The sequence below is a fragment of the Pristiophorus japonicus genome, chromosome 4 (genome assembly GCF_044704955.1).
Source record: "Pristiophorus japonicus isolate sPriJap1 chromosome 4, sPriJap1.hap1, whole genome shotgun sequence".
Taxonomy (NCBI): domain Eukaryota; kingdom Metazoa; phylum Chordata; class Chondrichthyes; family Pristiophoridae; genus Pristiophorus; species Pristiophorus japonicus.
In genome coordinates this window covers 215326618-215346853 of record NC_091980.1, presented here as the reverse complement: position 1 = coordinate 215346853, position 20236 = coordinate 215326618, and the positions used below count along the sequence as shown (strand labels likewise).

Genomic DNA, 20236 nt, shown 5'->3' with positions numbered 1-20236 from the left:
AATTTAAAAACAATGGCATCTTTCAGCGCAGATTTGTGAATGTGCGCTGGTTTTCTTAACTCGCCAGAAGGTTTTTCGGGAGTGGCCAGATATACCAAACTAAGAGAAAAAAATGTTGGCCAAACTGCGAACAATTGGAAAAAAAACAGCGCAGACATGACGTAAAAAAAAACTGGCCTAGAAAAATCGTAACTAAGTCAGTTACACCGGCGTAGATCGCAGGGGGAAACTTGGAAAAAAATAAATACGCCAGAAAAAATGGCACGCGCCAAAATCCGATGCAAATGAACGGGGAAAATTGAGCCCATGAGATTGTAGCTTTTCATCAGAATTTTCTCTTCATTTTGAATTTCCTGTCATTAAAATAAGGTTGAGTTTCTTCTGTACAAAAATTTTGGAAACTACTTTCACAAAATTGGATCTAGTTTATATAAAGTTATTTACTATGCTATCCATTTTTTGCTGTTAGATGCTTACACATCAAAGGGAGATATTTATAGAAACAAAGGAGACATTACAATGGCGATCATAACTTATTCTCAGGGACTCAAGTGCAGACCTGATGATGAGGTCTATTTTAGGAGAGCTATGATGCACGAAGGAAACAATGATCTACTTCTGGCTATGGAAGATTATCGTATGGTAAGTCTACTTGCTTATGATGGTATTTTATAAATATAAATTTATTTTTCCAACAAGTAGATTTGATCACATAGGTTTGCTAATTATAAGTTATAATTATAATCTCAGTTTCCTTCAGGTTTTTTCCTAGTGAATTTGATGACCAGTAGTTTCAAAGTGCTTTGACTTTATGATCATCAGAACACATGGAATCAAGGGAAAAATAACAGAATGGACAGCTAGCTGGCTACAAAACAGAAAACAGAGGGGGGAATTTTAACCTAAAGAAACGGGGGTAGGTTGGGTATGTGTGGTAAGTTAAAATGTTAAAAACTGAATTCCGACCAGAACCCACCTCAAACTTGACCACTTTAATGGAGGCGGGATGGGGGGGACGGATAGCTAACTTGCTGCCAGGAGGAGCGTCATCTATTTAAATATTATAATGAGGCCAGAGACTGAAAATTCAAATCCCACCACAGCAGCTGGGAACTTTAAATCCAGTTCATTAAATAAATCTGGAATTTAAAATAAATGCAAGTATCAGTAATGGTGACCAGGAAACTGTCATAAAATCCCATCTGTTTCACTAATGTCCTTTAGTGAAGGAAATTTGATGTCATTACCTGGTCTGGCCTATATGTGACTCCAGACTAACAGCAATGTGTTTAACTCTGAACTGCCCTCTGAAATGGCCTAGCAAGCCAGTCAATTGTACCAGACCACTATGAAAATCAACAATAAGAATTAAAAAACTGGACGGACCACCCAGCATCAACCTAGGCAGCGATTCCGAACACGATAAAGGCACACTCAACCCAGTTGAACCTGAAAAGTCCTCCTCACTAACATCTGGGGACGTACTAAAATTGGGACAGCTATCCCACAGATTAGTCAAGCCACAACCTGATGCAGTCCTACTCACAGAATCATACCTTTCAGCCAATGTCCCAGACTCTTCCATTACTATCCCTGGGTATGTCCTGTCCCACAGGTAGGACAAACCCACCAGAGGTGGTGGCACAGTGGTATACAGTCGAGAGGGAGTGGCCTTGGGAGTTCTCAACATTGATTCCGGACCCCATAAAGTCTCATGATTTCAGGTCAAGCATGGTCAAGGAAACCTCCTGTTGTTTACCATCTACCGCCCTCCCTCAGCTGATGCTGAGGTTAGAGCTGTTTGGTTCAACCTGAGACATCAGCTGGGGAGGAGCATGTAATCAGTGCGAAGGGTATGGATTTGTGACAGGGGCTTTGATTTTCCCAATGTTTAGCTGGAGGAAATTGTGGCTCAAGTTGGGCAAGCAGTCTGATAAAACAAAGGCAGTGAAGGGATCGAGAGAGGTAGTGGTGTGGTAGAGCTGAGTGTCATCAGTGTGCATGAGGAATCTGACCCTACATGTAAGGATGTTATTGCCAAGGTGCAGCATGTAGATGAGGAAGAGGAGGAAGCCAAGGATAGATCCTGGGGGACTACAGAAATAACGGAGAAGCCATTGCTGGGACTGCGATCAGATATGTAAGAGTGAAACCAAGAAAGAGCAGTTCCACTGAACTGGGCTATGGAGAACAGGCTTTGGAAGAGGATAATGTGGTCGACCATGTCAAAGGCTGTAGAGAGGTCAAGAATGATGAGGGATAATGCAACATGGTTGCATACCAAATCCTGCTTGGTGTGGGAAAGGATACAGGCAGCAGAGTTTTGGATGAGGTGAGGTTTACGGGGAGCAGATCGGCTAGATAGAGAGAAACTATTTCTGCTAGTTGAGGAGTCTAGGACTAGGGGGCAGAGTCTAAAAATTAGAGCCAGCCCTTTCAGGAGTGAAATTAGGAAATACTTCTAGACACAAAGGGTGGTAGAAGTTTGGAACTCCCTTCCACAAACGGCAATTGAAGCTAGATCAATTGTTGATTTTAAATCTGAGATTGATAGATTTGTTAACCGAAGGTATTAAGGGATATGAGGCAAAGGCGAGTATATGGAGTTAGGTTGCAGGTCAGCCATGATCTCATTGAATGGTGAAACAGGCTCGAGGGGCTAAATGGCCGAATCCTGTTCCAATGGGCTAGAACCTCCACTTTTTTTGCATGCTTAACACCCACTTAACGTCCATTTAACCGCTGAAATGACGTATAACGCCCGTATATAGCCCATTCTGGCACAAAGTGGAAGCTGACGGGCTTTCTTAGGAGACTTATCGCCGAGCATTATTTTCCCAATGGGCTTAACGCCGAGAAAAAATATTACCGCCCGCCCACTTTTTTGGGGTGGAATCAGCAGAATGGGTGATTTCAACGGCCATAATATCGCCCAGCGTTACTTTCCGCACGGAATTAACGCCGAGATTCAATATTAACGCCCGGCGACTGTTTTTTGTCGTAAAGAGATAATTACCCAAACTAGCGGCCATGGAGATCGGCCATTGTCAATTTCACCTCCTCGCACACATATCGCCCACAATATTGCTCGCTCAAGAAATGCTCACAAAAAGTTGAACTAACCGGAACGACCGTCAGCGGTGTGGCTGGCATTTGTTAAATCCCACTTTTACGTGAGGAGCTGATATCGGAAAGATTTGACTGAAAGAGCGCTGATATGAATGACAACGCTGACACACTGCTGTGTGTGTACAGCTCAGACATCAGTGCTGCCCATCACCTTGGTAACAGTTAAAGTTTACGTTGATTGATGTTAAGTTGTATTTAACTCTTTCATGGTAAGGAATCACCAGTGTGTAACGGTCCAGCTATCTGAGACAATGTGCAACAAGGTTATGTTCAATAACAAAAGTTTAATACCAACATTGGTCTGAAATCATAAGTATCACAGCCAATAACACCCAACCCCCGCCCACATCCCACTTTTTCCACCATTGACACCAATCACATGTTCAGCATGTCCAGCAACACAAAATACAAAGGCAAAACAAGAGTGTGGTCCCCAGCCCCCATACATTGCAACAAATTGCATACACCCAGATGGAGATATAACACAGCCATCAGCTGCGCATATGCACCTCACTTTCCTTCATCTTCTTCTTCCTCTTCCCATCTCTATCCCTTCCCCTCCTCGCTCCACGCGCCTGGCCGAGAAGCTCCTCAGGCGGTGCCTTATTGGGGGGGGGGATAAAGGCAGATGCGTTGGTTGGACGGGTGCAGGAGCGGGGGGTGCCAAGTGGATAACATTCTCTGATGCAGAAGCAGGATCTTGGTCCTTGCTCTCACCTGTCATTCGCAGTGGCGGTGCGGAACCTAGGGGTAGAGTGCTGCGCTCTGGGACCTCTGGGAGGGCTGTGGCAGCAGTGTTCCTGGCTATCGCATCCAGGGACTCCGCCATGCGCGGAATGTACTCAGTCATGGTGGCCAGGTGTCAGGATATGCCCCCCAAAGCTTCAATGAACTGGACACCAATATCTACAGTCCTCCTGGATAACTGTACCATCTCTCCGCTGTCATGTCGCGCTCGTGGAACAGATCTGCCGCATCCACGAGACCTCCACGGGGTTGGCGCCTTCCGGGGGACAAATGGGGTGCCCTGTGGAGAGATACTTGGGGCCGGTACCTCCAGAGTGGAGGCGGGAATGACCGGAAGACCAATAGATGGCCTTGGGGTGGAATGGGTTCTGGAGCGTAGCGCTGCAGGTTCTTCGAAGTCCGCGCTCTCATCCGTCAAGAGCAGACCCAGCAGATTGACGAGTGACAATCGGAGCTCCTCAGCACCAGATGTAATAGGATCGTCCGCCAACTCCTGCCCCGCGCCCCCACCTTCTGGCCTCTGTGGCCTTGCCTGGGGCCGCGCTACTGGCTGAGCTGCAAGACACAAATGAGGTTATTAGAGGAGAAGGGGGTGCTAGGGTGACAAGGTGAGTCCAGCACTACACACAGCATATGCACGACAAAAGCACCGCCGCTCTCAAAATCATCACAGACATCACATTTCATGACCATCAACACATTGTGCATCAACACATTGTTCATTGCAATGATTTTCATTTGGCCTGCATTATTTCTCTGACACTTTTAGAAATCATCTATCATATATGATTGGTCGGATATGAGTTGGTGTGGCATCTATTGACTTTACATCATGCAATGGTGTATGCTTTACTCACCTGGCATAACTTCAGGGTCTGCAGATGCATCCGTGGCTGTCCGGGGGTGCTTTCTCATGAGTGCTGGCACTCGCTCCTCCATCTCTATGATGTCGCTGGGGACTGGTGGCCCCCCACCCATTTGCCTTTGCATGGACCTCATCGTCGATAGCTTCTTCTGTAAAAGGTGACAGGATGACATGGCATGAGATCATTGCATGATATCATTTCTAGGTACTGTCACAGAGACTGATACAACACATAACCTAATATGTCTCTACTTATCTGTAGAATAACTCCACGAGGCCTAGTGCTGTGCTTGAGCTGCTGTGACCTTAGTCTTTTTATTGTAACTCAGAGTGCTAGCACAGCATGAAAGGCCTGTTTATATACAATGCTCTCAAGGGATGCTGGGATCTCTTGGGACTCCAACAGATGCGCCCTCTGGTGGCGGTAGAATGCTGGTTACAAGGTGTTGCATACATAACATCACTTCCCCCCCCCCCGGCAAAGTCAATAGTACACTTATTTTCATGGTGAGATGATCTGGGGCTTTCCGCTCCCTAGACAATTGTCTCGGTACAAACACAGGTGCAGGTGAGTTGGTTGGGCCTTCACTGGGCTGCTGCACAGCTTACCTTGCTGGGATGCTGGGGATGATCTGAGTTCAGCTTCGTGGCCAACCGTGATGTCGGTTGCCACTTGTGTGTGTATCGGAGGGTCGAAGTTGGTGGTGTCCTCTTCAGGTTGCTTGTGGCTGCCTGTGAATCGCAATTTGGTTTGGTCCAAATGCATTCTGCAAGTTAGTCCATTTGCAAGTTTGACCTCAAACACCCTACTTCCTTCTTTGGCTATGACTGTGCCAGCGAGTCATTTGGGACCATATCCATAGTTGAGTACAAATATAGGGTCATTGACTTTAATATTGTGTGACAAATTTGCGTGATCATGGTACATACTTTGTTGATGCCGCCTGCCCTCTACATGGTCATGGAGATCAAGGTGGACTAGAGAGAGCCTTGTTTTGAATTCCCTTTTCATGAGCAGTTCAGCAGGGAGAACCCCGGTGAGTGAGTGGGACCTTGTGCGGTAGCTGAGCAGGACTCGGGACAGGCGTGTCTGCAGGGAGCCTTCCGACATGCGTTTCAAGCTTGGCTTGATGGTTTGGACTGCCCGCTCCGCTTGGCCATTGGATGCGGGCTTGAACGGTGCAGACCTGACATGCTTAATGCCATTGCGGGTCATGAATTCATTGAATTCCGACCTGGTGAAACACGGACCATTGTCGCTGACCAGAATGTCGGGCAAGCTATGGGTGGCGAACATGGCCCTGAGGCTTTCAATGGTGGCGGTGGACGTGCTGGATGCCATTATTACACATTCGATCCACTTAGAGTAGGCGTCCACTACAACGAAGAACATTTTCCCGAGAAAGGGGCCCGCATAATCTACGTGGATCCTGGACCATGGGTTTGAGGGCCAGGACCACAGACTAAGTGGAGCCTCGCTGGGGGCATTGCTCAATTGTGAGCAAATGTTACACTGGCGCACGCACGACTCCAAGTCCAAGTCAATGCCGGGCTACCAGACGTGGGACCTGGCGATAGCCTTCATCGTGACTATGCCTGGGTGGGCACTGTGTAGGTCACGTATGAAGGTTGCCCTGCCTTTTTTTGGCAGGATGACACGGTTGCCCCAAAAGAGGCAATCCGATTAGATGGACATTTCGTCTTTACAACGGTGAAACGGCTTTATCTCGTCTTGCAATTCTCTTGGGATCGCTGACCAGCCCCCATTGAGGACGCAACTTTTTACAAGAGATAACACAGGGTCCTGGTTGGTCCAGGTCCTGATCTGGCAGGCCATTACAGGTGACCCTTCGCTTTCGAAGACGTCCATGACCAGGCACAGGTCTGCGGGCTGCGCCATTTCCATCCCGGTGGTGGGCAATGGTAGCCAGCTGAGGGCATCGGCGTAGTTCTCGGTGCCTGTCCTGTGGCGGATCGTATAATCGTAGGCCGACAGGGTTAGTGCCCATCTTTGGATTCGCGATGAAGCATTGGTGTTTATGCCTTGGTTTTCTGAAAACAGTGAGATTAGGGGCTTGTGATTGGTTTCTAACTCGAACCTGAGTCCGAACAAATACTGGTGAATTTTTTTTTTACCCCATAGACACAGGCCAAAGCCTCCTTCTCGACCATACTGTCGGCTCTTTCGGCCTTGGATAGACTTCTAGACGCATATGCAACCAGTTGGAGTTTGCCCGCTAGATATGCTTGCTGTAAAACACACCCGACACCGTACGACGACGTGTCACATGCTAAAACTAGACGTTTACTTGGGTCATACAATACAAGTAACTTGTTCGAACACAGCAAGTTTCTGGCCTTTTTGAAGGCGGTCTCTTGATTTTGACCCCAAACCCAGTCGTCTCCCCTGCGTAGCAACTTGTGCAACATAGAAACATAGAAAATAGATGCAGGAGTAGGCCATTCGGCCCTTCGAGCCTGCACCGCCATTCAATGAGTTCATGGCTGAACATGCAACTTCAGTACCCCATTCCTGCTTTCTCGCCATACCCCTTGATCCCCCGAGTAGTAAGGACTACATCGAACTCATTTTTGAATATATTTAGTGAATTGGCCTCAACAACTTTCTGTGGTAGAGAATTCCACAGGTTCACCACTCTCTGGGTGAAGAAGTTTCTCCTCATCTCGGTCCTAAATGGCTTACCCCTTATCCTTAGACTGTGACCCCTGGTTCTGGACTTCCCCAACATTGGGAACATTCTTCCTGCATCTAACCTGTCTAAACCCATCAGAATTTTAAACGTTTCTATGAGATCCCCTCTCATTCTTCTGAACTCCAGTGAATACAAGCCCAGTTGATCCAGTCTTTCTTGATATGTCAGTCCCGCCATCCCGGGAATCAGTCTGGTGAACCTTCGCTGCACTCCCTCAATAGCAAGAATGTCCTTCCTCGGGTTAGGAGACCAAAACTGTACACAATACTCCAGGTGTGGCCTCACCAAGGCCCTGTACAACTGTACGAGCAAGGTGCTTAACCCTGAAAGAAAGTTACCGAAATAGTTGAGGAGTCCCAGGAACGAGCGCAGCTCCATTACATTTCGTGGTCTGGGTGCATTCTTGATGGCCTCTGTCTTCGAATCCGTGGGCCTGATGCTGTCTGCCGCAATCTTCCTCCCCAGGAATTCTACCTGTGGCGCCAGGAAGACACACTTGAATCGTTTCAGTCGGAGTCCGACTCTGTTTAGTCGACTTCAGGTTGTGCAGGTGTTCGGTGGTGTCGCGACCAGTGATTAGGATGTCATCCTGAAATACAACCAATTTCAACAGACTCTCCATGTTCCTTTGGAAGATGGCTGCAGCCGAGCGGATCCCGAACGGGCACTTGTGTTACAAAAACAGTCCCTTGTGTGTGTTAATGCATGATAATTTTTTCGACAACTCAGCCAGTTCCTGGGTCATAAGCGGAGGTTAGATCCAGCTTGGTGAATGCCTTTCTCCCTGCTAATGTCGCAAAGAGATCATCGGCTTTGGGTAGCGGGTACTGGTCCTGTAATGAAATTCGGTTGACCGTTACCTTGTAGTCGCCGCAGATTCTGACCGTGCCATCGCTCTTAAGTACTGGAACAATCGGGCTGGCCCACTCATTGAATTCGACTGGTGATATGATTCCCTTGCATTCAAGTCTGTCCAATTCGACCTCCACTTTCTCCCTCATCATGTAAGGGACTGCTCGAGCCTTGTGATGAACAGGCTGTGCCTCGGGGACCAAGTGGATCTGCACTTTGGCATCTGTGAAGTTGCCGATGCCTGGTTCAAATAGGGATGGGAACTTGCTCAGCACTTGAGCACAGGAAGCATCGTCCACTGAAGATAGTGCTTTGACGTTCCCAGTTCCACTGAATCTTCCCCATCCAGCTTCTGCCAAGCAGCGTTCGCCCGTCGCCTGGTACAACCCACAGTGGCAATTCGTCTATCTCTCCATCCTAGGATACCTTTACGTTCGCCCTGCCGATAACTGGGATCAGTTCCTTGGTGTATGTGCGCAGCTTTGTCTGAATCGGGCTCAGTTTGGATCTTTGTTCTTTGTTGCCCCACAGCCTCTCAAATGCCTTCTGGCTCATAAGTGACTGACTCGCCCCCGTGTCCAACTCCATGGAAACAGGAACGCCATTTATCTTGACTTTCATCATCATGGGGGGACTTTTGGTAGTGAAGGTGTGCACCCCGTGCACTGCTTCCTCGGGCTGAGTCACCTCTTTAGCTTGTACTTTATGATCCTTGCTGGATCGGAAACCTCCTGCCGACTCCTCTGCCACATTTTGAGTCGCAGTTCTTCTGCACATTCGCTGTGGGTGGCCCTTTTGGCCGCAGCCTTTGCACACATAGTGTCTGAATTGACATAGATGGGCTCAATGGTTATCCCCGCAACGCCAGCATGTTAAACGATTCACATTTACACCCCTTGGCGGACTCTGAGTTGGACTAATTCTTTGATCAACAGTTATTTTCTTGCCAATGAGTTTTGATTCTTGGAAAATCTCAACATTGAGGTCGTGAATGCCTGGCTTAAGGTGATGGTCCACTTCACGTCCCGTTCCGTCGCGAAAACAACCCGCAACACATTGTTGAGGAGTTCGCTAAATTCGCACGGTTCCGCGAGTCTTCGTAGGTCTGTGACATATTCTGCTAAATCCTGGCCCTCGGTGCGGCGGTGTGTGTAGAAGCGATACTTGGCCAGCGAAACCCAAGTAAAGGTTTCACCCTCTGTAAACTTTTCTAAACTACCAACGGCAGTCATCTCTGCGTGTAAGTCCGTGATCTGTTCTCGTCGTCAGTTAATATATCTCTACTTATCTGTAGAATAACTCCACGAGGCCTAGAGCTGTGCTTGAGCTGTTGTGACCTTAGTCTCTTTATTGTAATTCAGAGTGCCAGCACAGCATGGGAGGCCTGCTTATATGCTGGGATCCCTTGGGACTCCAACAGATGCGTCCTCTGGTAGTGGTAGAATGCTGGTTACAAGGTATTGCATACGTATCAAAACCGACAGATGTAATCATGATTATTATGATTATTATCATTCTTTACCTAAAGACGTACACCGTGACCGCAGGCTTTGAGTAAAACATTGCCGGTAAAAGTGCAAAACCTCACATCTGCTGATAGTCACTCATGACTGTTAAAAATCAAATTATATAAATACATAAGTACATGTAACTCACTGTAATACTTGCTCTTGCAGATCCCACAAGGTCGTTCCATCATTTGCGGCATTGGTTGCCCTCACCGCCCACACCGGAAATAACGACCACCTCTGCTATCTCGGTTCATATCCTCTGGTAGGCCTTTGGGGTGGACTTCCCACGCCCTCCCTGTGTCAAATCACGTGACTCGACCTCCTGCAGGAGGGAGGCATTTGCCTCGTCCGAGAACCTCCTGGCTCTTTTGCGGCTTCCAATGTGCTTCTCTCCCACCTCAATGATCTCTCCAGCGTCAGTCTCCACAGCGTAATGTGATGCCTCCTCCTCTCCCTCCATTATAGGGCAAATTCAATCAAATATGTGGCTGGTAACTGCTACTTTTTGTTTGCCTACTTGCTGTGAAGTTCTAAAGTCTCCCTCCTTCCTCCCAAAGCAGCCACACCACACCCAGCCACGCCTTCAGTCCCTCTGAGCTCCCTCTCTCTCTGTCTCCCCTTCTGCGCATGTCATGGTGATCCTTGACCTCCAGAATCGCAGGAATCGAGCGTTACCATGCCGTTGCTAAGGACGGCCACACCTTACAGCAGAAGGTCAAAAAAATTTAACGCTACCGCCCATTTGATATCGCTCACGGTAACGCCGATTTTCAAAAATGTAAACTAGGTGTTTTGAGAATGGGCGAGAAGCCGGTGATCTGAAAACCCTTTTTTACCGCCCAGGCCGGAAATAACGGCCATTTTTGGCCGATAAGCTCAAAAGTGGTGGTTCTAGCCCTATATTCCTATGGTCATAGTCACATAGAATGTCATTTATAACTTTGATAGTAAATTACTTACTGATGAAAGCTGTATACATTTGTATTATTTGTTAAAATTATTTCTAATTCCTCACCTTGTGTTTTGCTTTGTTCATGTTTGTACATTTATGAGTCAAAATTCTGAGGAAAATTGTAAAACACAATCTGAAACAAAATTAGACAGTGTGTAGTGGGGATAACTTTTCAACGTTGCTATTCCAGCAAGGAGCATCATTAAGAGACCATTGGAAATTCAAGTGTGCACGACATGTGATTTGTTCACTGGTAACTTAAATGGTCATAAAATCATGTGCCATGTGTACCCAAATTTCTGATATGAGCTTTCAGTCTGTGAAGCTCCCGACTAGCAGTACAAAGTTAGAAAAGGTACGCTGATGAGTTTATTTTACTCAAAATGCAGTTCAGTTAAGGGAAGACATGGACGTTGTGTTGATTAGAAAATTAATACAAGTGTACTTCTCTAAAATAGAACAATGGTTGGTACAACATGGGGTACTTGGTATAGAATTGTTTTGAAAAATATGCTTCCAAATTTATCACTTTAAAAATTGTTTTTATCCATAGCAATTAGTGTAGATGTAACATAAACATCTAAATTATTAGCCTAATTTTATATTTTCATGAAATTATAATCAGTTGATCAAGAAAGTGGTAAATGAAAGAGTATTTATAGATACAAATATCTTATATACATTTTGTATATTTTATTGTAGGCTTTTACTTTGAATCCAAAAAGAACAGATGCTATGATGAAACATGGTTTATTTCATTTTGAGAATTCCAACTGGCATGGAGCAATTCAAGACTTTTCAGCATTAATTAAGCAGGATCCTGACAATGCTCAGGCAAGGTAAGCTATGCAACTTTTAAATAAAAGCTTTTCTATATTGCAAAAAACAGTCAAATGATAAAGTATACTTGTATACAGGCTGGATTTTCGGCTTTGATGTTTTTGGGGCGGTAATGGCAGCATGCGGTAAAGTTTGCGCCCGGGAATAGTTTTCACCTCAGTAAGTAACATTGGGCAGCTGGACCCTGAGTCAGGGGGCGCAGCACTAAGGGAGGCATTGTACGCCTCTCTTAGGGTGTTAGCATGGGAAACTCCTGAGCTAAAGAGCCTGGCCGGGAGTACTCTGAGAAACGCCTGGAGGAGGAGGGGAAATCCTAAAAAAAATAACAACATTCGCAAACATTGCTCATGCCAGCACAACACAAATCGCAAAAAAAATTAAAAGAAGAAACAATCACACTTACCTTAGGAGTCCATTACTTACCTCTCCGCTGTCAGTATCGTTGCACCGCCTGATTACCCAGGCGTGCACTGCAGGGCGCACTGCAGGATGTATGGGTTGGGCAAGGGTCAAAACTCACAACCAGGGGTGTTGCAACCAGCGCAGCTCTTTTGGGTGGTGCTGCTGCATGCCGCCGCAAAATCAGACCCGACGATCGCTACGGGGCGTTGCAGGCTGACCGACCAGCCAGAACACCTCACCGCCGCCATTGCCGCCGCTCCGGTAAGAAACACAGAGTGGAGAGGAGCCAAAAATCCGCCCCATAAAGTATCATTGCCATTAATTTCCACCAGAGTTCTTCCAATAGTTCACTGTAACTTTAGTCATAGATCTGCGGAAACCCCAGAGAACCATCATAAATTATGTTAATACCATTGCTCTGTGGTTTCTGTAGATCTTCTGCCAAAGTTACAGTGATTGACTTGGAGACCCCTGTGGAAATTCAATGGTCAATGTTGGTAACAATACATGAGTCTCTGTTTTAACCTTATATCTTATGTGCAAATCAGCCATTAAATTTGGAATCCTTGCATAGAAACATTTTTAGAACTTTAATTTCAGTACACTTTTGGAACGTTTTACTTTTTTACCCCCCCCCTTTCTCTCTTTTCTGATGGTGGTCATTTTTGTTGGTGTTGTGGAGTATTACAAAGATACTCAACACAAGCCTGTTTTGGAGAAAAGAATTGTTTATTATAAAGTACTCGATTGAGGGAGAGACAGCTTCTACACGAGTTCAGTAACTCGGTGACCCAAACCAGCTGTTCTCCCCGAGCAGCTTCGGGGCTGCTATTTTTATACAGTCAGAATACATAAAAAATCATGAAGTTCCACGCGGAAGCTATCCATTTGTTGTTTCCCTGCCGCGCCACAAAGTTTCACCTAAATATTATGATTACAAATATTAATTGATTAATACAATTATATTGACAGCAAGCTTCGTTACCTCCCCTGTGTACCTTTTATCTGATAAGTTACATGCTACATCATTCTCAGGTCTGCAAACTCTTCCCCTCTTGGCTGATCTGCTCTTAACCAGTTGAGATTTTTCTCAATCCTCCTTTGTTTCCCGTAATCTCTTAACACCCCATGTGACCTAGCCTTGGCCCAACTTTCTGGTTTATACTGTGTTAAGGTGATTTATCTTCCTGAGAGTTGTAGTTTTAACATTTTCCCTGTGTTTTGTAGCACGTATTTCTTTTTTTTCTTACAGCCTTTGCTTTTGGTTTTTAACTTTACTTAATTAGGTCCTCTTTGATTAATTAGGTTCCCTCTACTTAATTTTTTTTCTACAGTTGGGATACAGTTACATGAATGCCATCAGCCATACCTCACTAAGTGTTCATTCTTTTTGAATGAATGGTGGCAGAATATTTGGCCATGGGAGGGAGGGAAATTATCACAGTTGAGCTCTCACAGAACATCTATATACACTCATTTCTTGTAGGAGTCATTGCATAGCAATCAGGAGATGAAACTTTGGCAGATGTTACTGCTCCTTAAATGAAGGTCACTCAGAACAATTGTAATGGTCCAATTGAGATTAAATAACTCATTGTAGTCCAGGAGTCTAACCTTTGACCTTGTTGGTTTAGATAGTTCAATGCCATACAAGTGGTGCATCTTCCTACTGCATCATTGGAAAAGTCACCGCCTTCTTAGATTACCTTAACAGGGTCTAAGAGAAACCACATATACTACTCGAGGATAATCCTGGAAAGTAAAAATAACTACTGGCTTCTTTTCTACTAACTGTTTCCTTAAACCCAATGCTCCCTCCACCACCACCTTTAACAACAAGTATGAGCAGCTCGTGGACATATTTGTCACTAAGATTGAGACCATCTGTTCAGCTGCTTCCCCACTTCCACACCAAGCCAAACCTCCCCATGTCCTAGTCTAGCCCTAAACTCTTGTCTTTCCCTTATTTATGTCCTATCTCTTCTCATGCCCTCTCCGAGCAAATCTTGTGCATGAAACCTACTTCCTGCTCCCTTGACCTCATTCCAATTAAATTGCTGACCATCCAACTTTCCTTCCCTAGCTGATAGTGCAAATGGTTCCCTCTCCTCAGGTACTGTCCCTCTCCCTTTCAACAATCCCATCATCTGTCCCCCACTCTTTAAAAAAAAATACTCTCAACCCCTCTGTGTTTACAACCATCTTCAACCTCCCTTTCATCTCCAAAGTCCATGAACCGTTGTCTCCTCTCAAATCCATGCCCAACTCTCCCATAGCCCTAACCTAAGTCACAAATTACATTCTATGTGACTGTGACCATTGTGCATTATCCCTCCATGTCATCCTTGACCGTTCTGCAGCTTTTGACATGGTCAACCTTACCTTCCTCCTCCAATGCCTATCCTCTGTTGCCCAGCTGGGACTGACCGTGCTTGGTTCCACTCGGGCCTATATGACTGTTAGCTCAATTCACTTGCCTCAAAAGTTCATCACGATCCTCCACTTGTTTCACGATGACATGCAAACCGTGATCCTGACCAATGGATCCACCACAGACCCAATACATGTGTCAACCGGGGTCAAGCAAGGCTGTGTTATCGCACCAACGCTCTTCTCAATCTTCCTTGCTGCAATGCTCCATCTCACCCTCAACAAGCTTCCTACTGGAATGGAGCTAATCTACAGAACAACCGGGAAAATGTTCAATCCATTGGCAGGATAGTTACACCAACATCAGTGTTCTTGCTCAGGCCAACATACCCAGCATCAAAGCATTGACCACGCTCGATCAGTTCTGATGGACGGGCCATATTGTCCATTCAATCTCCATCGCCTCCAGTCCCATCCTCTATCATTGAATTACGAAATGCAGATGATGCTTGTGTTTGCGCACACTCGGAGGTCGAACTCCATACTACCATCAACACCTTCACCGAAGCGTACGAGAGTATGGATCCAGCACTAAACACCCGTAAGATAATGGTTCTCTACTAACTTGCTACCGCCACACAGTACTGCCCCGGAAGATAAATTGGCCCTCGTCCCCTGTTTTACCGCCTGGCGCTGACAACGCCATTTCATCTGGCATGTTTCAGTTGGATGTCAACTGGAGGAGCACTATTTAAATGTGCCAGCATAGGGTAAAGTTTTAGTCAGCAGTCAGAGCTCATGAGGCATTCGGCTGAGACTGCATGAGAGCAGTCTGAGACTTGACGGCTGAAATTCAGGGCCGCCAGAAAACTGGCGGACCTACCTTTTTCTTTAAGATTTTTTCTGCCGGGAGAATGCGGCCTTTCGGCACTTAGTATTTTTTTCTATGTTGGACCAGAAGTCAGTTATAGTGGGGGCAGAAGTGAGGCCGAGGGGCAGAAGTTGGGGCGGGATCGGAACTCAGTGGCGGTGACGTCACAGCGCGTGTGCATCACCACACTCCCCTCCGTTAAAGGGGGGAGAATCCGGCATTTTTTATCTTTGGCCACTGGGCCACCAGGGAGGGTTTCGGCCGGGCCAGCGGCCTGACACCCAAGAGGAGTTGTCAGGCTGCCTGTTGGCAGTCCTTCCAAACCCGTGGGCATTATTTTGCCGGCTGATCGGGAAGTCGGTGGGCAAAAATAAAAACATGGTGGCTACGGCAGTGGGCCCTCCCCTTGAAGGGCCGCCGTGCTGCTGGGCCGCACACAGTGAGGTTAAGGTGCATCAACAAATTTTTGCAGTGGATTTCAGGCAGAGTATTCTGCAGGTGAGGGAGAGTGGTGGTGCATATTTTGATGACGCGCTTGTGGCGGGCATCAGCAGTGGAGCGGAATTAGGGACAGGCTGAAATTGGGTTCGGACCCAATTCAGACCTGAATTTGGGTCGGGGTGGCCATTGGACTGCAACGCGGCAGCCACTCGATTCCGGCACATGGCTGCCGCTAAATGGCAGAAACGGGCCGTTTTCGCGACCAACCATTGACTGCATGACAGCACTAAGTCATTCCGTGGCATCCAGCTGAGACTGCATAAGAGCAGTCTGAGACTCGGATGCCACCAACCATTGTCTGCGTTACAGCACTGAGACATTGCATTGCTTCTACCTGTGCTGCAATGGAAGCTGCCACATCACCCATGACACCCATCTTGAGGTCTGGATCCATACTGTTTCTCTGGGAATTCACCATCATCTGCAGACTGAAAATGATGGGCTCCATGGTGTGCACAGAGATCTGTGCAATGTTTGAGGTTGACTTCTCCACGCTCCTTACCACTGACGAGAGTCTCTCGGGCACCCTTACCATTGCACCTATCATGTCAGAGTGCATGACCATCACCCTTCTTGTGAACCCACCGAGGTCCTCATCTGAGTCCTGTGCAGCAGAACTCGCACACAAACTCTCCCTCTGGGGTGCTGGCTCCCAAGTTACCTTTTCCCCTTGGCCTTGCTGCAGCCTGCTAGAGCCCAGTGCATCACCTTGTGCAGACCCCTCTCCTAAGCTAATCACTAACAAACATGTAGTGCCAGTCTCTGCGCTGGTGCCTGCGGGTGAGAGATGCAATGACACGGTGCTTGGGTCCTCCTTCTCTGCTCCCTCATCACTATCATGGAAGGGCTCAGGTACAGGCTGGTCATCAGCTGGCTGATTAACTGAAAACGTAAAGGCATAAGACTCATGTTCAGGGCTGGAATGGAGCAAGGAAGGCAGACAGTATCAGGAGCTGGAAAGTGATAAAGCCTGCTGGTGTGAGGGGGAAGTGGGATCAGAAAAGGAGAGGGCATAACGATACCGTTGTTGCCCCCAGTGGGGTCGACATCGCTGATGGCCACGACGCCCACCACCTGCTGCCCAATCAGTTGCAGCACTCACTCCTCCAGGTTAGATAGCTGCTGATGCTGAGATTCACCCCTGCCTGTCCTCTGCTGCTCCCTACGATTGTATGCCATCTTGGCCTGCAAAAGAAAGGAGTTTGTGTGAATAACAGTCCACCTATGTGTGTGGGAGATATGCCTGCCGTTGTTGAACAAGGCATGAGATGAGGATGTGAGTTTGAGTAGCTGCACATGTTTGGTGGGTGAGCGGTGGGGGAATGGTGGTTTGCACAGTGTGCACAGACAGAGGTTCAGAGGTTAGTATGTAGGAGGTGTGGAAGCATGTACTCACCTTGATCACCCGACTGAGGTTGTTGAATTTCTTCCGGCACTGTGTGAGGGTTTTTTGAACTTCAGTGCTGGCCGACACCTCCTCTGCCACTTTCCTCCACATGGCCTTGAAGACCTGGGGCAATGGCCTCCTTCCAGTTGCCGGGATGAGCGCTTCCCTCCTTCGTTCGACTGCCCCTACCAATGCCTCCAATGCTATGTCATTGAAACAATGAGCTCTCTCCCATGCAGCTCGATTAGCAGCAGCCATACCAAAAAGTTGTCACAGTACCTCTCAGGTCTCCTTCTAATGCAGGACTGGTGAAAATAAGCAGCTGCAGTTTGATATAACCTCTTCTTTAAGAGCTGGAATGAGACAGTGTGAAGGATTGAAGGATGATTGCTGAAATTCGGTAGTGTTCTGGTGTTAGCTCCCTACTGAGGTTATTAGCGCTTGATTTACCACCTCCTCTTCTTTCCTGGTGCGCTAAAGCCCAGTTTAGATGGTTAAGATTCATTTGCGCCTGGCGCTAACTTTTCAACATTTAAAAAGTTAATGCCACAAACAGAGCCCTACCATACTTCTCCCCCTTGGTGTCCTAATCAATCCTTAGCTGAGTTTGAGTCCATATTCTCTTCCAATATCACATGGTGCATAGCTTCCACTGCTACCGAAACCCATTTGATGCTGAAACCCTCATCCATGCCTTTGTCACTTTCATTTTGATTATTCCAGTGGTCTCCTGGTGGCCTTGCATTCGACGCCTTCTGTAGCCTTTAACTCATCCAAAACTCTGCTGCCTGTATCCTATCCTACGCCTATGTGAAGTGCCTTGGGACATTTCTTCTAAATGAAAGGCACTGTATAAATGCAAGTTCTTGCTCACCATGGATACAGTCAAGGCAGGGATATCTGTAGCAGTCTTTTTCTGGCTTTGGCTGAAGTTGCAGGTCCACGAACCATCCTACAGACCGGCCAGGACCTGCTGCATTTTAAGGCCAACTGGGTCAAGGTCATAAACAGTTCTTGAGTTTGTATGACCATCGGTGGATCTACAAAAAATCAGAACAGTAGCATTCTATCTTAAGTCTCAGAACCTGAACAAAGAAGAAAAGGTTCAAGATGGTAACACTGCCTCAAGTTGGTCAAGTGATATGTCCAGGAGACTGGACGTCGCTAATAATCTGAACGATATCTAATATCACATTGTTATTTGGTGTTATTAACAAAGTTACCTCGGGTTCAATTACCAGGAACACAGCAATTAATCATCATCATAGGCGGTCCCTCGTATCGAGGATGACTTGCTTCCACGCCAAAAAGGGATGAGTTCACATGTGTTTCAATGAAGGACCTAATCTTCCAGGTCCCGAACTACATCCTGAAGGGTGGAAGATGCCTGTGCGTGAATTTTTTTAATGTGTGGTGGCCGTTGCATAACAGCCACCACACGGACTTGACAGAGCTAGGTCTTGGTCCAGTGGCAAGGATTAATCAAAATGACTGGAGACCAGCTCTGCTGCACGGACCTAGTGCGCGCACATATCACAGTGTGGGCTGGCCCGTGCTGCCCCTGGGCCCATGCCTCTTACAGGGTCAGGGATTCCTCAGCTCTCAGTGTGTTCACAAAATCCCTTTCTATCCACACAGCTCACCTCAGATTTCTGCACTTGAATGCCTTTCATTAGTTTCCTATTTCCTATTAGGATGAGAAATTGCAATTCTCTCACTGTCTAGCTCCTCCTAGTATTAGAACACTGGTTCTTCTTCATGAATGCTCACAGAGCCAACACAAACATAAAGGGAGGAATACCCTCCTTCTGCACTATAAACTTCTATCATTCTGTGGTTTTTAGAGTGATCATATCAATTCCCTTCAACACAATAACTATTTGTCACTTATGGTCTTAAATTCCAAGGAAGACCATTCTCGAAGCAAAGACGGGGTCTTTGCTGCTACTGCTCGCAGAAAATCTAGTGACTATTAAAGATAATTTTTTAGTTTCATGGCTGCTTCTCTGGTATCCTTGAAACATGTGTTAATTGACAGTATTGGTCTAATTTTGCAAAACTTCCCTCTTAGCATGGAGCCTTGTTAGATGGAAGGCCACGGGTAGCAGAATAGGCTCTATGGGGTCAAGTTTCGGGCCGCACCTAGAACGGCACAGTCCCGTGAGCCACGCCTGATTTCCGCGCTCAGAACCGCGCCGAAAACTTACTTCGGTATTCTCCATTCCCTCAGGTCGATCCAGGCCCTCGGCTCAGCGCAGCACAAGCTGTGGGGGGCGGAGCCAGGTCCCGGCGCTGAAAACAGTGCCAGGACCTCTGCACATGCGCGCTACAGTGTGCACGCATGTGCAGTAGCTCCAGGTGCCCGAAACTGTGTGGGAGGGGCCCGAAGCACGCCACCCCTAGCCTTGGCCGAATGGGCTCACTGGGGCGGCGAAGATCAGACTGCACCTCCCTCCTCGAGCTCCTGCTCTGGCTCTGGCACCGGCCCACCCCGTTCAGCTCCCGCTCCCTCTGGCTCTCTCCCCCCCTGCTCCCCAGTTCCCGCTCCCACTCTACCCCCCCCCACCCCAGCTCCCGCTCCGCTCCGGCTCCCCCCCGCCCTTCAGGTCCAGTCCGCTCCCTCTTCACATCTTCGGCAGGGCCCGCCCACCCGGCATCTTGCTGGGGGCGGACTCCGCCCGAAGTCTTCGGCCCGGCTTCTTCTCGTCGGCCGGGCCCGTTCAGCCTCCCCCTCTCCTCCCTCTCCCTCCCCCCTCTCCCTCTCCCCTCCCTCCTCTCCCCCTCCCTCTCCTCCCCTCCCCTTCCTCCATCTCCTCTCCCCCCTCTCTCCCCCCTCTCTCCCCGCCCTCTCTCCCTCTCCCTCTCCCTCTCTCTCCCTCTCCCTCTCCCTCTCTCTCTCCCCCCCTCCCTCTCCCCCCTCCCTCTCCTTCCCCCCTCTCCCTCTCCTCTCCCCCCTGCCTCCCTCTCCTCTCTCCCCCCTCTCCTCTCCCCCCCCCCCACTCCCTCCCCCTCTCCTCGCTGTCAGAACCACATAGACACTGATAGAGAGAGAGAGAGACACTGACACAGATGGAGAGAGAGAGACACACACCGAC

The 20236-nt window shown here is 47.7% G+C and overlaps 1 protein-coding gene across 10 annotated transcripts in view; it reads left to right on the top strand.

Annotated features, from left to right (window-relative positions):
- The window catches only part of ttc6 (tetratricopeptide repeat domain 6), a 630178-nt gene that overhangs the window by 334042 nt on the left and 275900 nt on the right, over positions 1 to 20236 (top strand). For all 10 annotated transcript variants that reach the window (XM_070879081.1, XM_070879080.1, XM_070879076.1 and 7 more), the window contains 2 exons: positions 470 to 642; positions 11473 to 11609. In XM_070879081.1, coding sequence (XP_070735182.1) covers positions 470 to 642; positions 11473 to 11609 — 310 coding nt within the window. The remainder of the gene's footprint in view (positions 1 to 469; positions 643 to 11472; positions 11610 to 20236) is intronic.